Consider the following 20,601-nt stretch of genomic DNA (forward strand, 5'->3'; position numbering starts at 1 on the left):
CTGCAGGTCCTCTTTCAATGGAATTAGAGGCTCTGACTTAGCAATGCGCTGGTGGAGGTGCTTATCCGTGTATGGATGCCTTGATTCTCCTGGCGTCTGCTTTAAGATAAGCTGAGGCTTAAGAGCTTTTCCTTAACCGTGCTGCTTTCCTTCAGTAAGAGGCCCACTGTGAAGCATAATATAATCACCTGATTGACAGCTATTATAGGAACTGGAGGTATTAAAATCTGTTTAGATGTTGTTCTTCCAGGAAAATGCTACAATTTGTATGTCTTTGCTGAAGCAGAAGTCTGGGGTTGATATCTGAAGCTCATTTGAATCATAGCATGGATAAATGAGAATGACTGGTTTTCTTTTTTGTGCACAGAAAGTTGGGTGTGACAGGGTCATAGGTTCCACGAAGCAGGAAGATAAGTGTGGTGTTTGTGGAGGAGATAATTCCCACTGCAAAGTGGTGAAAGGAACATTTTCAAGAATACCAAAGAAACAAGGTCAGTGCGTTCAGTGTGTTTTGTCCTGGGGAATTCAGGGTGTTCGTGTTTGAACTCTACTGTTTCATGGAAAGTACCAGAGCAGTCACAAATTGTTTACAGCATCCCTAATTCCAGTCAATTCTCTGGACTTGCCTTTGAGATGCCTCTGGAATTTGAGAACAAGACTTTTGTCCAGTAGTCAGTTAAATCTACTGATGTCAAGGCCTGTGCATGCATAGAGGAGGGCTTCATTGCTGCTTGTTGGAAAACCATGGGCTTATTTGTGCTGCTGCTGTCACTCAGCTGATCTGTCTGAGTCACTGGAGTGCTGCAATAATATGTCATCATCCCTCACTGTCAGACAGGAGCTGGCATAGTCTCTCTGTGAGTGCATATGGCACTCGAAGCCCATTCTAGTCTGAAGCAAAGTCTGTTGATGACACTTAAGACATCTTTCTGCTGACCCAAAACCCTTTGTCCCTATTATATTCTATCACCTGGCATAGAAATAGGGGTGAGAATGATGCTGGATTAGATTCAACTTGCTGTAATACACCCTGCTTTTGAAAAACAAGATTTATTTAAAAACCTAAGACAGGTTCCTACTGTTTGAGGCAAACTAACCAGTTTCTGTCTTTTCAAATACTACAATAAAGGGCACATTAAGATGTTTGAAATTCCTGTTGGTGCAAGACATTTACTTATACAGGAAACAGACGCCACCACTCATAATCTCGGTAAGTATGCAACAAGTAGGAAAATTTTCAGTCAGAATATCTTTTTCCTGCTGTTTATTTTTGTCTCTGGAGCCTGACAACGTGTTTATGCATTTGTTTACCCATTATCTTCCCACACCACATACCTCCTTTAAGTATGTTAAATTAGGAAACTTGTTTGGCAATTTGATTTCCCTGTGCTGGATTCCCCAGTGTCCTAGCATGAAGATCACTGCTTTGGCATGTGCATGTGTGAAAGCTGCTGGAAGAGGAGCTGAATTACATTATGAGGTGCAATGTGTTGTCTTCATGTGCATTTTGTAATGCACTTCCCATCCTCGGTCATTTCCCAGCTACATCCAAATCCATTTCAGATCTGCCCCATTGCTAACAGTATTGACGCGAGGCTGCCCGATCAATCCAGCAACTTATAAAGTAATTGAAATCTTTTCCTCGCCATGCCCTGTAATCAATGGGAAGCAGTGGCTGTTATTAATTGGAAGTAGATTCACAGTGAATGGCTTAATTGTGTCTTGGGTCATCCCAACTTTTTTCCCTTGCTGCTCAGTGCAGCCTGACCTATGGATGAGGAGAGTGATCTCGCACTGATTCAGACAAGGTTCTTCTTTAGGTGTGAGGCAAGTGATGCACAGGGGACACAAACAGCTTGTTCTCTGTCTAGGCCAGTGCTGATGCAGGATGGTCAGGTAGCTGCTAGAGACAGAGGGGAGTCAAAATCTGGTGTTAAATAACAAACAGTCCCTGCTGCTTCTAACGAGGAGAGCAAATTGTCCATCTCAGAAAACCAAGAGTCTTAATACAAAGGTGGCTGAAGTCTCTCCAGGTGAAGGATGAGGCATTGATGGCAGCTGAACCAGAGGGATTAGGTGCTGTGTGCAATAGGCAGGGGCCTGCGAAGCAACACAAGTTTAAGCAGGGCAATGTTGGTGTCAGAGCGAGTTCTGAGCAAGAGAATCAATGCAGTTTCTAGCATCTCTCTCTTGCTGTGGGGACCTGCTGGGGGTTAGCCCAGTAGCCTTTCTCTCATGGAGCAGTAACAGCCCCCCAAGCTGCCTTACAGCATGTGAGAGAGCTGAGTAGCCATGGGACCCCCACCAGGTCTCAAATTGGCTCAGATTTAGCTGGTGGATTTAGAAGTTGTTAGCTGGGAGCAGGCAGGGGGATGCATGCGGTGCAATTGTCCTGGCCTCATTTCGCTGGCAAGGCAGGCTATGAGAAAGATAAAAAAGGGCGATTGATGTTTCTGGAGCTGAGCAGGAAGGCACTGGCAGCTGAGTGAAACACCTGAAAAAGTCTTTCCAAACCGGTGAAGGAACAGAGGGAAAGGACACGCTGGCTTTGTCTGCTTCATCCCCTGCGACAAGAGCCCAACAGAACTTGAGATGAGAAGCGAGTCTCTCGCGTTCACTTTTCTTATGTTGTTCCTAGCAATTAAAAATCGTGAAACAGGGAAGTTCATTCTCAGCGAAGAGAACTACGTGCCGGACTCTAAAGTATTTATTGACATGGGTGTGGAGTGGGAATATCGGAATGATGACGATAGAGAAACCGTGCAGACCATGGGGCCGCTGCGCAACGGAATAGTCATTCTGGTAAGCCAAATGGAAACCATCTTCCGTGGAAGTGTCAGGGTTACAGAGCCATAATGTGCTATAATGTGTTTTAGATTCCTCTTGTGAGCTACAAGAACACATCTGCTTCAATTCTAAGACAATAGTCAGATGTATCTTAATTCCTTTCTCCTAATTCATTGCTCTGTACAAGAGTTTTTCTAACTAGAGGTTATGTGTTGAGCAGCCAGCTCTCATGATTATTTCCTGTGGATGGCTTAGCAAATGGGCACTGTGTGAAGGCTCTCTCGGTTACTTACCATATCTGACTCATGAGCAGTAAATAAAAAAAGTCAAAATGGTTCACATCAGGTGGTTCCACAAGCTCCTCCTCCTGTCTGTGATTTGAAAAGGTAACCTGCAAAGGCAGATGCGGGGTTCTTGTGCTCCCAGGCTCACTTTGTGAGGACACAGCCAGTTCTGCTGTTCCCAAACCCACCCGACTATACCCTTTTTTCACTGCAAACCAGCAAAAGATAGAATACAATGAATAGGGGTAGTTTGGTTCAAGAAGCAGCTGTAATGTGTTGGTCTACAGCAGCTGAATATCAAAGGAGGAATAAATATTACGTTTTCAAAGGACCAATGTTTTGCACTTTATTCACATTGGGTTCTGTTTTCTTGCATTTGTCTTAGTGCAGTGTGATAGCAAAAACTCTAAGTAGTTTATATTTCTGTCAGGATTAAGTAACACGCTTCACAGAATTCCCAGGATTATCATAAGAACATTCATATTTTATCAGAAATATAAGCAATTTTCTTCACTACTTTCAGTTATCTGTGCACTCGAATTTGCCTTGTCTTTCAGTGGAACTACCCATTATCATTTTAGTACAACATTTCCTTCCGTTATGAAGGGATATGGAAAAAATTTAGTATCGTGAAGTCAGTCCAGTGCTGGCAAGAGAAATCAGTCTAAATCAACAACAGCCTGTCTTAATATGCACTTTAGAAACTGTGTGTCATAAGGATAGAGATACTTTATTATAGGGAGAAAAAAAAATGTGTTGAGTGCAGCTAAAAGGTTTAAATCCCTCTGGGGATGTTTTTCTATCTGAGCCATGATGATTGCTATTTCATGTCATCTCACATAGCTTCTGATATGAGTCTTTCATATCACTTTTCCCTACGTTTGTTTTGCTTACTAGGTGATTCCTCATGGTAGTGCCAAGATATCTTTGACTTACAAGTACATGATCCATGAAGATTCCTTGAATGTAGATAATAATAATGTTTTGGAAGAGGATTCAGTGTCATATGAATGGGCTTTGAAGAAATGGTCCCAGTGTTCAAGACCTTGCGGAGGAGGTAAAAACAAAACCCCAGGGTGCTCAAAATTGATTAAGAGAAAAGGAATTGATGACAAGACATTTTTCTTCTGACCCATTTTAATTCTGATTAAGAGAAAGAATGAACACTACGTGTGGAATTCACTGCCACAAGACATTAGGGGAGACCAGGACTATGGGTTTTATTTAAGTTAAGAAATAGAGAAATAAATAATGAATGGAGTTAAGGATCTGACTGAAATGGGTTTGCAGGCAGATGTGGGGTGCCTCATTCCTGATTTATGTTTGTGAGACTGAAATACTGTACAAATGTGCAAGATTTGGATGAGGGTCTCCAAGCTGCCAGGGTGCCAGACCTCCAGGTGCCACGGGGCAGAACAATTCTGGGGGCTAAATCTGCATGAATAAGTGTTCATTCATTGCAATGTACAGTTCCTTCGGTAGTGTGTTCACCTATAGTTCCAACTGCAACCTTTGACGGTGCTTGTGCAGTTTGTTTGAAACCTGAGTCCTGTATAAGATGTGCCAGTACTGAAAATAAGAGTGTCTTTCCTCAGGCTACCAGTTCACGAAGTACGGCTGCCGGAGGAAGACAGACCACAAGATGGTCCATCGGAGTTACTGTGAGCTGATCCAGAAGCCGAAGCCCATTCGCAGGGTGTGCAACCTCCAGGAGTGCTCCCAGCCCATGTAAGCATCACTGCCCACCAGCACTGCTTGGTGGCAGCTGCAGCAGGCTCTGTACCCAGATGGCACTTGTCACCTGAAAGAAGGTGACTTTAGCTTCCTCTCCATGCATCATTGCGGAGACATAGAACTGTGAGCATGTGATGCTGGGTTCTGCTTGTAGAAGTGCTATTTCTGGGACTGCTGGTTCCTATTACTGCTGAAATAAGTTGGATTAGAAAATAAGTGCTGTCTTGATCCAGACTTTTGTGTTCAGGCCATCTTGAGGTAATAAAAAATAGACATAAATTCAATTTATACCAGTTGATTTTACACAGTGTGAATTAACCATGTAAGGACAAATTTACAGAGTGCTACATAAGAAAACAGTTGTCACACAGGCTCTCAGATCCAAATCTTCCTAAAGTTCACAGCATATTTCTGGACATTTGAACACAGGAAAAAGTATTTGACCCGATAGATTTCTCCAACTACTCTTGTACAGCTTGGAAAGCCTGGTACGCTTTCACCTTTGCTAGACATAGTCAAGTGTTACAAACACTTTAATTCACATTTTGACTGGCAGCAGGCTACTTCTGCCACATGTAGGACTCGAATATTCCTTGTGTTGCTACTGCAACAAGAAAGGAGTATGTTGATCCCAGCATTTACCTCTGGGGACCAAGTCTGGATTCTGGGAAGCACAGCAAATAAGTAGAACATACCACGCAATATTTCCTAACTTCCTTTCAAAAAAAAAGATAGAAAACTCCAGAAACTGTGCCCCATAAACTCAGCATGGGTCATGGTTTAACGTTTATTTATTGGAAAACTGAAGTAATGGCCTAACTGTACCTCAGGCTCTCTGGAAAGGACTCTGTTCTTCTTTCAGCTGCAAATATAATTGGACCCAGGTACCACAAAGACTCAATAGGATCCTAAATTGTACTTGGATTCTTGAATGTTTTAGTCACTTCTGTTTCCATAGAACGGTATTGGAGCATTTCACACGTGTATGTAGGAGAGGCCATTATTTAAGAGATTTTATGATGCTCTGTGACACCCACTACACTAATATGCTGGTTCTTCACTTCTGGGAAAAAGCCGTCTTTGTCTCTGAAATCACCTTAGGATTCATGGCATTGTGCTCTGCTGTGCTTGTCTTCCTCCACAGCTGTGTACTTTCAATAGGCTACAAAGAGAAAGTTGGGTGAAATTGCCACTTCTTGTTTAACTCGAGCATTTAGGGCATTGCCTGCTGCCCATGCTCGCTCTTGGCTATTTCTAAACCCAGGTTTTTATGAGTACTTTAGGACAGTTGCTTCAAACGTGGGATATTTCTTCAGACTTTATATTTTTCTGTGAAGTTTATCCCATGAATACAGTTTTTATTGGACAATATTTCCTCCTTGGATATCTCTGCATTCTGTAAATATTTATGGACTGCTGTATATCTCCATTACTTGATTATAACCAACCTTTCAGTAGTCTACTTAAATTTCCTCTAGCCCTGTCTGTCCTTGTTGCTCCTCTCTAAGTTGCTTACTGTTGTAGCTGTAATCCTTGAGCCAGTTTGGATGATCGGTTTTCAACTATGCCACATCACAAACCATAGGTTGCATTTTACAGCTGCCCAGCTGAGTTCCACGTTATGAATTCGGACCTTCTGATTTTCAGTGTAGTGTTGCCTTCCCCTAAACCCTTGGTCACCCCGAGCTCAGCACACAGAGCACTGATGGTGCAGTTGGGTTTGCCAGTGCTTCAGCAGATGGTGTCTGGCATGGCCAGGGATGTGCTCCATGGAGTATCCAGATATTGGCCAGGCTGGAGCTGCATTTCTAACCCAGCTGGTTTGGATTCACTCCTGTGGAAACCAGCTGTAGGGATGACTTATGCTTGCTACATTATGAGACAAGGCACAGCTCTTGTGCCAAGACCTGGGAAGCTCAGCAGCTTTTGACATAAAAACTACTGTATTTTTATGTGCAGTCTTGGAAGGACGAGCTTAAAAATCAGAGCAAATGAAGCAAAGAATAATGCTTATCTCGGAGATAACAGGAAAGAGTCATGTTAAAGGTCTGGGTCTTACTACTGGTTTTTCAGGGACATGATAAAATAACCCTCATCATGACTGCTTACGGTTTTTCATACATCTTCTTCTTTTTCCGTATCAGAACTAGTATTAACATCTTGTTAAACCTGTATTTAAGTGTTACTGTTCAACAGACAGTTTGAACTCACCTGATTTAGAAGAGAGATAATTTTACTCAACTTATTTTCTGTTCACCAACCCAGATGGGTTACAGGAGAATGGGAGCCTTGCAGCAAAAGCTGTGGGAAAACAGGGTATCAAGTACGATCTGTCCGATGCATTCAACCCCTACATGATAATACAAATCGATCCGTTCATACCAAGTACTGCAACAACAACCGTCCAGAGGGCAGGAGGCCTTGCAACCGGGAGCTTTGCCCAGCGCAGTGGAGAATTGGAGCCTGGTCACAGGTCAGTCCCTTTCTGGAGGTCTCAAGCAACTGATTTCTTATAATGCAGGGGATAAATTCTTGGCATTTGTTCTGGGCATTCCATTCAAATGCATTGACACAATAAACTACACAGAGGGTGTATTACTTCCCTTGCTAGTAATGCCACAGAAAGTGAGTTAGATGGAGAGATGGTAGTAGTGAAAAGGCTGGTGAAGCCATCCTGCAGTGATGCTGGATGATCCAGACCCTGTGAGCCATCCATACAAGATGTCGGCATCAGGAAAGCTGACTTCTACCTGTTCTTTATTCTGCCCATAATCATTTACCTGTTGGCACTAATTTCTAATCCGTTGTTTCCCAAGGGTGGCTAGGGTCTAACTGGTGCTTGTCCTTCCAGTGCTCTGTCAGCTGTGGCAATGGCACACAGGATCGCCCGGTCCTGTGCCGGACCAGGGACAATGCCATTGGCCTTTGCAAAGAAAATAAACCAGAGACTGTAAGGATTTGCAGACTACCTCCATGTTCAAGTAAGTGCTTGTCTTCTCTGGCGTATATTACTTGCTGGAAAAAGTTATGTTATGTGAAATGCCTTCATTGAATTTATACTTGTGTGCTGTATCCGCCTGGGGTGCCAATTCTCCATAGCTCTGGTTTTGAGCAGACTTCCCAAATGTGGAGCATGCTGGACTTGTGGCTAATCAAGGGCATCATGTACAAAGATGCCTCTTTGCTTTCCCCATCTCCAGCAACAGTTCCAGGCTTCTTTTCCTTTCTGTCAAGTTGTCTTTAGGGGTTATCTAACTCAATTTTTTTAAGCTCTAATAAATTTATTCTTACTTAATCCAGGACACTAATGCCTTTATCCTTATTAGCTTTTCAGCTGTTTGCAAATGATACTTATGAGATCATTTAATATATTCCTATCATTAAGTAATTAATATTTTTGTTATATTCTTGATGTATTTCTCAGGGTAGCTTTTGATTCCTGATTAATTAGAACCAAGCTGTCAATTATGGTCTCCAATGCAAAGATTTTAAAGAAGCAGTATAATTCAACTAGACTGGGTGTATCTTAGGAGATACTTAATGCTGCCGTGAGAAGTTCTGCTGGAGAACTGGCCTTCAGGCTGCCTTCAGTGTTGGCTTTTGCAGTAGCAAACTGGCAAAATAAGTCTGCCCAAAACTACACAGCGCAGTCATAATCCTTCCCCCAGGCTCCTTCACTGTTGGAGCCCACTGATGGTCATACCTTATCTGCTTCTGACAGGTTAACTACTTAATGCTAATTGTTGCATCTTTTTTTCCCTCTATTCAAGGAAACGTTTCTGATCCTTCAAAGAAAACCTACATGATACAATGGCTGTCAAGACCTGATCCAGACTACCCCATCCAGAAAATATCTTCAAGTAAAAGACCCATTTATAACTCTGCCTTTGCCCTTAAATGCATGCCACATCGAATGTGGACTTTGCCTTTTGCTCTCTTCTTCTCTCTATGCGGAAAGTTCCCTTGACTTTGCCAAGTTTAAATCTTGGGCTGAATCTTTTTTTCACACCAGGCACTTGGTGCTCGGTGTCTTTCTTCTCTGGAGCTTGCGTAGCACTGGTGATGGAGGTCTTGAAGTGTTGGATGTGTGAAGTTGGATCTCCAAAGTATGTTGCGGTCCTCTGAAAGGGAGCTGGGATCGGTTTGCTTGTTGCTTGGTGATGGTGAAAAAAGGCTCTTACTGGTTCACGATGTTCAGTTTGATAGCAAAACTGAGAACTTATTGTGAATGTGATCACATCACAATAATGACACCTTGGAGTGCTAAAGTTCTCCTTTATCTAGAAACCCTAAATCATAACTCTCTAGTTTCAGTTTGCTGACAGGGTAGTCTGATGAGTGAAAGACTTTTCTCATTCCATTTTCCTTTGCTGTGCCATTGCTTCACTCACCCTTGCTGCTCATTTTTTCTTCCTGACCCTCACATTTATGTTTGTAACCCATGGAGGGCTCAGTGGGAGGCAGAAGCTCAGTTTCTGTCGGTACTTTCTGTGCTGCTATGACACCATCCGCTCTCACCAAACTCCCGGTGGTGACATGGGATATTTTTCCTTGAGGAAAGCTGCATTCCTTTTCCCCTTGCACAATTTTTGCCAGTTTTGAGTACTTTCACTTTAGAAACAGAACGGGAGCAGAGCAGGCATGGTCCATGTGGAAGGTTGCGTGGTGGTGTTTTTCTTAACCTGGCAGAGGCAATATGGTGTTTTCATTGCCTACGATGTCTCCAGCTGCTCAGCACGGAGCTGTTTATACTCATTACATCTTTGGTCTTTTTTCACCATGTGCATGTCTGACTTGACTGGTACGGTTGTATGTGTGTGCGTGTGTGTATGCTCTATAGATGTGTCAACTGGCAAACATAACAGTGTGAACTACTACAGAATTACCTCAATTTTTATTGCTTTTTTTTTTTTTTTGCTTAGAAGAAGAATTTTAGAAAAATGCCTTAATGTTGAAATGTAAATGGCATTAATTTACCAGATCCAGCTTTAAATATAAACAGTACACTGGTACCTTGAGTTGATCTTCATATGGAGTGTTTTTACTTGAATGATAACTATTAGAAGGCAGTAAATTTAATCCGAGGTTAATTTGCACAGCGCATATCCATATCTTCATCAGGACAGGATTGTGACGTGACTTACTGAAATTTAAGTGGCATTCTTGCTTCACCTTCCGTGTTTGTGTTGAAGATTTGGAATTCACAAGTCATAAACCTGTTTGCGACAGTCAGTACCAATAGTAGACGCGTATCCACTTTAAATCCGCAGCCTTGGAGCAGATTGCTACCTTACTGCTTTGATCATATCTTTTGGAAAAGTGGCATTTTGGAATCTTTGGGTCGTCAACAGTGTAGCACTTCAAACTTGTCATTATCATGTGATCACATACTGGAATTTTTGCTGTTAATATGATAATTTCCTGAAACATGTTAACAATTTACATGACAAGGTGAAAAAGCAAAGACACGTATCTGGCACTGAATACTGTTATGTAAAATAATTGGTGTTTAACTGTATAAATATATTCATGACTGTTACCTTTAAATAGACAATGTTTAGTGATGTTTCAAGAGATGGGTGGCTATAGAGAATGGTGCAATAAGGTATCTGGGCATTGTGCACTATGTCTATATGCACTTTGGTTTATCAGGGATATTTTATTAGTGTTTTGTATGTATTTAACATAATATTAAAGATGTGCCAATTCAGTTTGCTTTTCAATATTTTTTTATGAGACTAATGTGTACCAAAGTGACTGTGAAACTGATTTATTTTTTTCTTACTGATGTTTTGGAGATATACTTCCAGTCTGTCATGCATACTGCAAGTAAAAATAAATAAAAGTTCAGCAAATCTGGATATTTTGGTTTGGATAGAGGATAAAAATTTCATTCTAGCATTCATAAGCAACAGAGTTTATTTATACAACTTATCAGATGTCACTAACCAGATTACATAATGCAGTTTTATTTTCATGTAATTTTAAGCTTGTCATAACATATTTTTTGGCGGGGGGGGGAAGGCGTTTTTCTAAAGGTGCATTTAGTGATTCTTACAAAGCTTAAGAAGAGATCTGCCTTGTTGAAAACTACTTTTGAACATGGTTGGCTTTCATTTTGCAAGCTATTTGGAGAAGCTTGCTTCTTGGAGAGGTCGTGCAACACAAGGCAAAATGTACAAAGAGAACTCTACATCATTTGTAAATATATATATATATAGTTATATAGGCACATGGAGTCCTTTGTATAGAGTTGTGCATGCAGGTAGGAACAGTTCCAGCTCTTAAAGACTGGTCTGAAAATGTCTCCAAAGCCAAGGTACTATTCTTAGGTTCCTAAGGAAGAAGTTGTTCTTTATTTCCAGCACCATCTCATTTTAGCATTTGACAAATATGAAAAAGAATTGATGCATTTGAAAACTGGAGCCAGGATTTTGCTTTTCTGCAACAAACGCAACAATTGGGGCATAAATACAATGCAGGGAAGGTGTTTGCACCTTCCTCAGCCAGCACTAGCATTTTAAAGCAGCAGCAAGAGTTAGCAGTTTATTTTAGACTGATATGTTTGCCAATTAAACACCTATAATGCCCTGTTTCGTTAACTGAGGGTGAGTGAAGAGGTGACACCTACACTTTCTGACTTCACTTGATATCTCTGGGTCTGCTCTGGTTTTCTGCTTTGCTCTAAGGTTGTTGACAGGGTAAGTCAGTATTCATAGCAGGATGATGAAATATGAGCTCCAGTACCACGCTGACTTGAGCACACCGTGTGCCATCGGGTATGCTCTAAATAAAGGCGAGTAATTGGAGTTACTCATCCTTTACTGTAAGAGTAGGTGGAAAAGTAGTAAGAGCAGGGAGAGAGGCAGAAGTGATTTCATCTCTGTTTCAGCATTCTGGTCACAGAGATGTTTTGTTACTCATTATGCCAAGTGTTGGTCAGTCTGCCTTTCTCGTCTCCTACAAGCCCTCTGACTCCTCTTTCTCTCAGCACGGGTTGTGTGTTGGGATTTTTCCTTCCCTGCAGTTCCCAATAGTTTCTCCCTCCATCACTTCAGCCTGAAGGCACAGGAGCCGTAAAGCATTTGTGTAGGACACATGCAGCTTTCTTTCCAAGGAGCCTCCTAACCCCTCACTGTCCATCCACTGCCAATTCATATGGTCCTCTTCCTTCTCTGAGCAGAAATCACAAGGGCTTGAGTAATCTCTGAGTAGGCTTCTATGTTCCTCAGACAGTAGTACAACTTGGCCAGTTCACCTTTAATGCCTTAGCCTGCATTCTGTCACCTCTGTTTCAGCAAGCTCATAACACCTCCATTACAGTGCAGACTGTCAAAAGAGCTACTGACTGATTATCCGTCTTTCTCTTTTATTACAGTTTTACAGTCAGTGAGACAAAAACCAGGACTCATGACTGAGTCTCCCGGTCACGAATGGACTGGGTTGGCCCCTTTGCACTGGAGTTTGTTCCGAAAATATCAGCTCCCCTTTTCTCTCGAGCAAGGGACACGCTCAGGCAGCGCTGCTTATTTCAGAACAGAGATGCCTGGCAAAAATATCACTCCAATGGCAGAAATATCACTCCAACGGGAGATGGATTCATTCTGACAGTTACATGGTACACATGGAAAATAAGACTTGACTTTCTTGAGACAGTCCAGATAGATATAAATTACCCCTGACTGTGGTTACTCACTGCTAGAGTGTAGAAGAGCACTAAATAGAGTGTAGTGAAAAAAAGATTTCTCAGTATAAACCTTGATGGCTTTCTGGGGGTTTCATGTAGTTTTACCAACAACACAGTAATATGGGTGAGCTCTGAACTCTAAGGCAAAGCAGTAATGGAATTCATCGTGGCTACAGGGCCTTCAGGGTAGCACTTCCAGAACCTGAACCCAAAAATTAGAGTGTTACGGTCTATAGCGTGGATGGGGCTGGTACAAACAGTTCAGATCAGCTTTGCATCCCTTGTAGTGAACTGAGTTTTAGGTTTAATGTTAAGCCTGCTTCTGCTTACAGAAGGCTTATTTGCCAGTTTCCTATCCCACTTTAAATATCAAACCCTCTGCCCACTGCCAAAGCTTCAGCTTTGTTTCTTTTTTTCTGCTTAAAGTGAAGATGCTCTTTATTTATCTGTTCCCTTTTTCTCTTTCAGAAGATCATTGTCAAGGAGACAAGTCAATGTTTTGTCGCATGGAAGTTCTCTCTCGTTACTGCTCGCTTCCTAGTTACAATAAGCTGTGTTGCAAGTCCTGTAACATGTACAGCAACATAACAGAGGTGGACGATGTAACTGATTCTAACATAAATAAGAATAATGTCATTGAGGAGGAGCTCCTGACCACTCTCAGCCCTCCCATGGGCCTGGCCACTACACAGTCTTCCACCAGTCCTCCTCTTGTTCCCAAAACACGTGCACCTCCTTCCAATGCAACTGAGGAGCACCCAGAAATCAATGCAGTGGATGTTCCCTATAAAATCGATGGGCTGGATAATGAAGTATCACAGCACAACATCATAACACGGAGGAGGATACCTTATGAAAAGACAAGGAATAAAAGAATTCAGGAACTGATTGCCGAGAAAAGGAAAAAAGAGACTCTTAGGAAAACAAACTAAACTGGGAATGTGGCACAAACAACGTTTTTCTCTTATAGAGATGTTACCAACGTCATGGTATTGCCCGTGTCATAAAGACTAAAAATGGGGAAAAATCGAAGTGGTGCTATGGCAAAGGTGCCAAATTCAGAAGCCTGCTATAAATGGAAATGACAGATTGTTTCATAAGTGCTAATCTGAATACTTTGACATCTAGGTTTACAGGGTACGGTAGAGTATTAGTGCAATATCATTACAGCATGTTACTGAATCCAAACAAACTGTAATACCTAGGCCAGGTTAGCAGGTTTCTAGTTCATGGGCTCTTTTTAAGTCTTCTATGCCTGTGTAACACTGCTTGGGAATAGTAATGGGAGTTACATTTAGGGTGGAGGAAAACAGTCCCACGACATGATAAACCCCCTTCACACTGACAAGCAGGTGGCCAGCACCCTGTGATGCTTCTGTGCATTGCATAACCGGGCACTGGCTCAGCCCCCGGTTCAGGAGGGTATGTAAGAACATGCCAGGCTAAGCTTAGGTGACTTTGGTAGAGCTGCCTCCGTGGTCACAGCCAGGAATGTGCTTATGGAGCTTTCTGAACCGGGCCTGCATAAGAAAATGCGTAGAACATGCTGTAGCCATAAATTGATGTGTAGATTAAGAACTGGCAAACAGTGCTTTACATGTTTCCATAAATGATTTCACAGGATTCTCCTAGACTTTTGAATACATGCAAGACATTAGGGTAGATCCGGCCAACTTGGACTGACAACATCCGAGTCTTTCTGTTTACAATTATCCATATATTTGAGTCTTTAAGTTCCTGTAATGCAACAGCCTCAGTGATCTTTGTTGGTTGGTGCTTTTTTTACTGGTATGATTTTTTTCTACCCACATACTGTTTAACTTAAAGATGACTGGATTGTTGTTGCCTTTTCTTTGGTGCTTTGTTAAGAAAACATTCTTTTTCTCCCATAGGATGAGATTATTTCGGAGGAAACATTTTTGCATCATCTTCCTTTCCTTATGACAGCTTTACTGGTGCGGAAGTGAACAATTGTTTGCTGTGCCCTGACATATACACACACACACATGTACTCACAGTACCAGGTCTGCTAGAAACATTAAGATTTGTAACCTGACAACCCTTTGAGTACTTCCTTCCCCCTCAGGGTCATCATGGTTTTCATAGGTCATTTTGAATTCCTGATTGGTGATCAGAAGATGAATTCAGCTTGGCTCTAACGCTGCAGAGACGGGAGCATGGACTGGTTCCTGCCATGGGTGATGTCTGTGCAGTTTTTCTCCTGTCTCCTGGCTTGGGCTCTTCCATTTGTTTCCTCTTTGCTGGTAAACCTCCTGCAGAGCCCAGGGCTTCCCTGAAATCCTCCTTTACCACTAGTACGTCTGATGGCTCCTAGTTCAGATTTTCCAGTAAGACCTCATCCTCCAGCCCGAGCTGGTCTCAGTTTGCTGCAGTGCCAGTTACAAGCCTTTATATACAGTCACATAGTTATTGGAAATGTGCTGAGTTTCCAGCTCTTCTGTGGCCTGGCTGCTGGCAAAGAGCTTCAGAAGTATCTCAAGGTGAACCACATGTGGCTTCCTGCTTCTTTGCCTTCTGCCCTCAACCACCATGGATGAATGAGCTGCCCAGTCTCCTCTCCGAAGCAAGCCAGTCCTGCTGGAAAGGAGGAGAGAACCTGCAGGACCAGCAGACTTTGCAGCGGTGAGATGTGGAACTGTTCTGGCCTGAACTGTGGCCAGAAGTATGAAGGACAAGACCTAGTTTAAGAGATACTTTTGGAGATACTGGCCAAAGCAGAGAAGGAATGCATTCAGCTGGTGTGATGGCGTCAAGCATCCCTTCTTACAAAGGACTAGGACTGTACCTTTGGGTGAGTATTCAGGAGCAGCTCAGGCAGTACAGGGATGGGAGTTACACTGAAGACCAGGAAGCACGATGGGCCTGGTAGAAGTCCAGAGTGCTAGGAAACATCCCCTGGGCCAAGCAGACGTGGCTGCAGATGTGAAAACAAACAACAAAGTCATCTGTTCTTGTTTTGCAAAGTAAAACTAAAGCTCCACGGTTTGGCAGCATTGAGCAGCAGTTGGCTGGGCAATGACAGGAGTCTCAGCTCACACTTTAACTCATGAGACACTAAATGCTATCCTGCAGTTGAAGACTGCTTACCTTTAGTGGCCTTCACTCGTGCCAGCCTTGCTCCATTCCCTGCCCATCATTACAGAGCCACCATGTACTCGCAAGCCCGGCACTGGCACAGAAGCCTTGTGGCAAGGGGTTTGTGGTTGCCTACAGAGAGGACAAGTTTCAGTATCAGCATAGGGTCAGGTCACATCTGTGCAGAACAGAGCAGTGTAGCAATGAGCACTGAAGGGAAAAAAACCCACCATGCTATTTATAAGCAAGGAAGATGTATCTAAGTCAACATCACTCCAGCTGGCGTGCCATGGGAGACACAAGCTGTAGCTCTGCTCCCACCCTGAGGGCTTAATACTTCTTGCCTTCCACGTTTGCTTTACACGGATGTGGTTAGTGTAAAACTCATCTTTTCCCCTTCAAGTTATTATCCTGCTTTTAGCTCTGTGGACAATAAAGATAAACCACAACCCCCAGCTTTTTCATAACCTAGACGCACATCCAAGCCTATGATAAACTTAGGAAAAACCCTCACAAACCCAAAGGTAGAGAGGGGTTGGGGCTTGAAGTTATACAAGAGGGGAGGTACAAATTTGCTACCTTATTCTCTGGGGCTTTATGAAGACACGTTTCTCTGACCTCCAGAAGCCTGAAGTAACCCAACTAAGAGCTTCTGTTCTTCCTTAGCATCTGGAACAGGCTTAGTCAACCAAGCAATGTGAAGAAATGCCACGACAAGTGCCCACAGCTCAAACGCTGCCTTACGAATAGCCCCTTCTATCCAAATGACTTCCAAGTTGTGTCCCAATAGAAAATGGGGCAGGAATTTATTTGGTGCAACTTCAAGGGACCTTTCTGCAAACAGCACAAGGAAAAGGCTCTTCCAGTGTGGTGACCCAAGGTCTGAAAAGGACTGGGCTGTTCTGTGCAGAGCATTTCCAGTGTCTCCCAGGGCCAAGACTGCTATAGGCTGGCAATCCACATGCATGGCGTGGACACCCGAGCTGAACTTGCAAAGCTGGTTCAGAGTTCAGCATCCTGCCCGCTTTGTTCTTTCTCTAGAGTGAGTCAGTTCTCAATCAAACAAACCAAAAGCATCTTTCCAGATGAAGTGGAAACTTCTGCTGCGTCTTGGATCAGGAGCAGCCTCCCAGATGGCTGGTGTGGTGCTACCCTAGGTCTGGTGTTCATGAGGGATGCAGTGTAATGCCTATTGATGTCTGCATTTAGGAGGGGCTTGCTCCTTTCTCAGTGTCACCTTTAGGAGATTTAATTTGTATTACTTCTCTCTGGTTTTAATTCTACTGAACATTTCTCTAGCTGTTATTTGAGGAACACTGAAATAATATTTGAAGGAGCAGCTTCAGTCTAGATTGCTCAAGACAGATGCTGATGGACACACTCTGGTTCATCTCCTTAATGGAGCAGAGCCACCAGCTGCCTTCTCTTTACAGTCTTGCTGTATGAAGGGAGGAAAAAGTCTCTTCAGACCAGGAAAGATGCCTTCTTGTCGAGATGGCATCAGTTTTTCAGAAGGTGTTTTCAGCAGTTCCTCACGATGGTCGTTTCCTAAGAACACGTACCTCACTTCTGGGAGACACAGAGCAGAGCTCTATTGAGAAAGAAAAAGCATCCCAAGGCAGTGGGTGGGGATTTGCATTCAGCTGATATTTATTCCATGTCATGCAGTGACATTTTGGTCATTTTTTGTTTGGTTGAACTTTGACAACCATTTCCCCTTTTCTACAATGCTGTAATTGGCCAAGAGCACCGTCATAGTGTGTCTTCTGTACCCTTTTGCAGTTTCCTGGGTGCTGCATTTTGAGCCATAATGAGCAGAGAAGGGTACTTTAATGTAACCTAATATCCCCAAAAAGCAGATTTGTAAGCAATACATCCCTGCAGAGGCCATCTCAGAGATCCCAGAGCTAAAGCAATCTGCTCCCATTAAACGACCCATTTTGTGATCTAACCACGCAAGTACACAGCTTCCTAAATTGTCATTTTTCTGTTGGTGCAAACTTAAAATCCAAGTGACAGCCCCTCATGAAAAATCCCAAACCATTCCTGGTGCCTTTGGCTCCAATCTGCTGCCATTTTTTTTTTCACTAACATTCCTTTAGAAATTCCTGTAATCTGTTATGAATGCATCACTTTTTATATTCATGTATCCATTCAGTATTTAGAGTCTCACAACATCTCCATAGAATGCTTTCAGATATTTGGAGAACTCTAGAAATGGTGCTTTACCAGTACTCAAAGGGGTTTATGTTTTATTTTATTACGTAATGCATTTAATGTCTTATTTACTCACCTACAGAGCACAGTATTAGCTATGTTCATCTGAATATCTATATGCAACTTCCATTCACTTACATATACCTTAACAGAAATTGCAATAAATAGCCATTTCTTGTATATTAAAAATGTATATACAAATTAGAATCTTTAATTTTATAATTTATTAAATTCAAATGTCTGTGTTCTTTTGCAAAGTGTTTGGTTTTTCCCTGTGCTTTTTTCACTGAAGTAACATTATGCAAAGGCGGGGGGGAGGAAGAATCAGCATCTTCAGGCTCAAACCCAACTCAGTTTCCAAAGCATCATCTTAATGAAATGGGATTGGGATACGCTTACTGCCAAAGTCCTATATCCTTGTTACAACACATTAATATTATCCAAGGCCAAATATCACAAAGACTAAAACCTCAGCTGATAACCACACAGAAATTAATCAAACGCACTTAAACCTGCTCGAGGCTCTCAGCCTTGACACTGGGCTGAAATCCATCCTGGTCCATGCATCATCTCCTTAAAAGGCTTAGTAAATTTAGGCTTCTATTCAGGACTGATGAGCAAATTTCCCTTTGCATGTCCTATTGATAAAATAATTGCTCCTTTCCATGAAATTCTTTTGCATACATTTTCCTGCCACATCCTGCGCGCTTGGAGCCAGGTTCCCTTTAAAGCATAATTGAATTGCTCCCATCTAATTGAAGTTTGTTGCTTGAGGATTTGAAAGATCCCCACTTACCTTGATTATTCACTTAGCACCATGCAGTGCATTGAAGTCCAACATGTTCTTTAATCAGGTAACGAACAACCTCAGCATTTTCCATATGGAAAACCACTTACTTACTTAAATGTCCTGGTGAAACAGTGACCCAGCCAAAACCTGGGTTTCATTTACTGCAGCAATTCATGTAATATCTAATTTACAGCTGTGACAAGGGTTATATTTAATTGGCTTTTGCTTTCCCAACCCAAAGATTTTGAGAGTTTAGAGTGTCCATAGGGAAGGGTTTCACATCCAAACCTCAGACATGATAAACATGGGTCAAACACGTTGGGTCAAACATGGGGTCAAACACTTCCAACACCCCTCCTTCCTGGTCTTCCTCTTTCTGTCTAAAATGCCAAAAGATGACAATTGCAGCAGCCCTTCTCTTACTTTCCTGTCCTACATCACCTTTTTAGCCCATTTCCCTCCATTCTTCAGACTTGAGCTATAACTGGTGCCCATGTGGGAGCCCAGACAGATGCTCATACATGTATACACAGGTACACACATGTACACACATGTACACATGGCCCCATGGGGACAGCTCTGGCCCCTCTAGGTATTAAAGCTCCTGAGCAGCATTTCCCTAGCATGGGGAAGATGCCAAATGCCAAGTGAAGAAACAGAAGTGCTCGGGGCTCAGCTTTTCGGTACACAGCACAGAACCACATCAAGTGCAAGAGGACCCCTCTTTCCACTCATTACAGCGAGAAGCAGAGCAGGATGACACATGCAGAGAAACCTCATCATATTTGATGTGCTGGATTTTATGCTCCATCAGCAGATTGCTCCCACCAGCCCTAGGTAATGAAATTGCACTTTGCATCCATGCTACCCCCAGCAGCACCAGGCTCCAGGCAGGCCAGTGATGGAGGAGCCGCTCAGGCTGCTTTGCATCTCTGGATGAAGAGTTTCTAGCTGAGTTACCACTAGATGGTGGCACGGCACAAGAAGTACAGTTGTGAAACAGCCGCTGGACTTTGGGAGCAGGGTGGATCTGGTGAGAAGGGCTCCCTGCATCCCAGGGCTGCAGGAAGGACCAGATGGAGTAAAACCTGCTCAACTCAGTCCCCAGCGCAGCGTGGAGGTGTTTGAAGATGCTGTTGTACGCTGGCTGTGCCTTGCTGAAGAACAGGCATGAAGCCTGTGAGGAAGAAACAGATCCAACAGCAGCAGTGGAGAAAGAGCCATGATCAGCCCCCAGCACCCAAATGACAGAAAGTAGTTCAATAATTAAGCTATTTTCTGGGAGTGTTAGCTCTTCAGTCATCTAAACACAGCCCAGCTGATACCTAAACTACGCCTGATAACAAAGTTTAGAGGATAACACCATTACGGGGTTTTCCACTGACAGTTATCATTAACTGGTCTTGCAATTGTTTTAATCAGGCAAAGCTCTACTATTAAAGAAACACATCAGCTATGGGAAGACCAACCTGTTTCAGGTGAGCTGCCAGCTTGGATTAGCAGCCAAATGCTGAGCAATTTGTAATAAATCATTAATTCAGCAAAACAGGATCCGTTTTCTGGTGTAAAGTGACTGGATGTTCCTGGTGCTGTTTTTGATTAAAGAATCTCTCACTGCAACAAGTCATTTATGGCAGGTTTACTGGAATGGTTTGGGTCCTTTCCAAGCTGTGCTGGGGGCTCTGCAGGAATGATGGGTACTGCTTCTAAACCAAAATTGAGCGCTGTGTTGAAAGGGCCTGAAAAAAATGGAAGCTGGACTTCTGTGTAGCTGAGGTCTTCAGAGCAAAGGGAAGCAAATGGGGTTTCCTGGAAGCTGAGCACTCACCCATTCTTCTGCACAACACGTTTGTACTGCAAACAGAGTCCATCAGGGTTTGTTTTCAGCATGAGGGGATGTGGATCAGCAGCACAGCACGTTTAGACCCCCATGCTCCTTTAAGAGGGGCGTGTAGTGACAAGGGACAAGGGGGAATGGTTTTAAACTGAAAGCGAGTAGATTGACA

At 42.9% G+C, this 20,601-nt stretch overlaps 1 protein-coding gene across 8 annotated transcripts in view; it reads left to right on the top strand.

Moving 5' to 3' along the window:
- Nucleotides 1-18,062, top strand: part of LOC134173689 (A disintegrin and metalloproteinase with thrombospondin motifs 2-like) — a 176,055-nt gene extending 157,993 nt beyond the window's left edge. For all 8 annotated transcript variants that reach the window (XM_062637960.1, XM_062637963.1, XM_062637961.1 and 5 more), the window contains 9 exons: nt 368-491; nt 1,130-1,210; nt 2,639-2,802; nt 3,969-4,128; nt 4,667-4,799; nt 7,071-7,278; nt 7,657-7,786; nt 8,576-8,665; nt 12,961-18,062. In XM_062637960.1, the coding sequence (XP_062493944.1) occupies nt 368-491; nt 1,130-1,210; nt 2,639-2,802; nt 3,969-4,128; nt 4,667-4,799; nt 7,071-7,278; nt 7,657-7,786; nt 8,576-8,665; nt 12,961-13,424 (1,554 nt within the window). In that variant the 3' untranslated portion in view covers nt 13,425-18,062. The remainder of the gene's footprint in view (nt 1-367; nt 492-1,129; nt 1,211-2,638; nt 2,803-3,968; nt 4,129-4,666; nt 4,800-7,070; nt 7,279-7,656; nt 7,787-8,575; nt 8,666-12,960) is intronic.
- Nucleotides 18,063-20,601: the final 2,539 nt, after the last annotated feature.

Source organism: Pezoporus occidentalis, unplaced genomic scaffold (genome assembly GCF_034315485.1).
Source record: "Pezoporus occidentalis ecotype Australia unplaced genomic scaffold, CSIRO_AGI_Poc_V1 ctg55, whole genome shotgun sequence".
Classification (NCBI taxonomy): domain Eukaryota; kingdom Metazoa; phylum Chordata; class Aves; order Psittaciformes; family Psittacidae; genus Pezoporus; species Pezoporus occidentalis.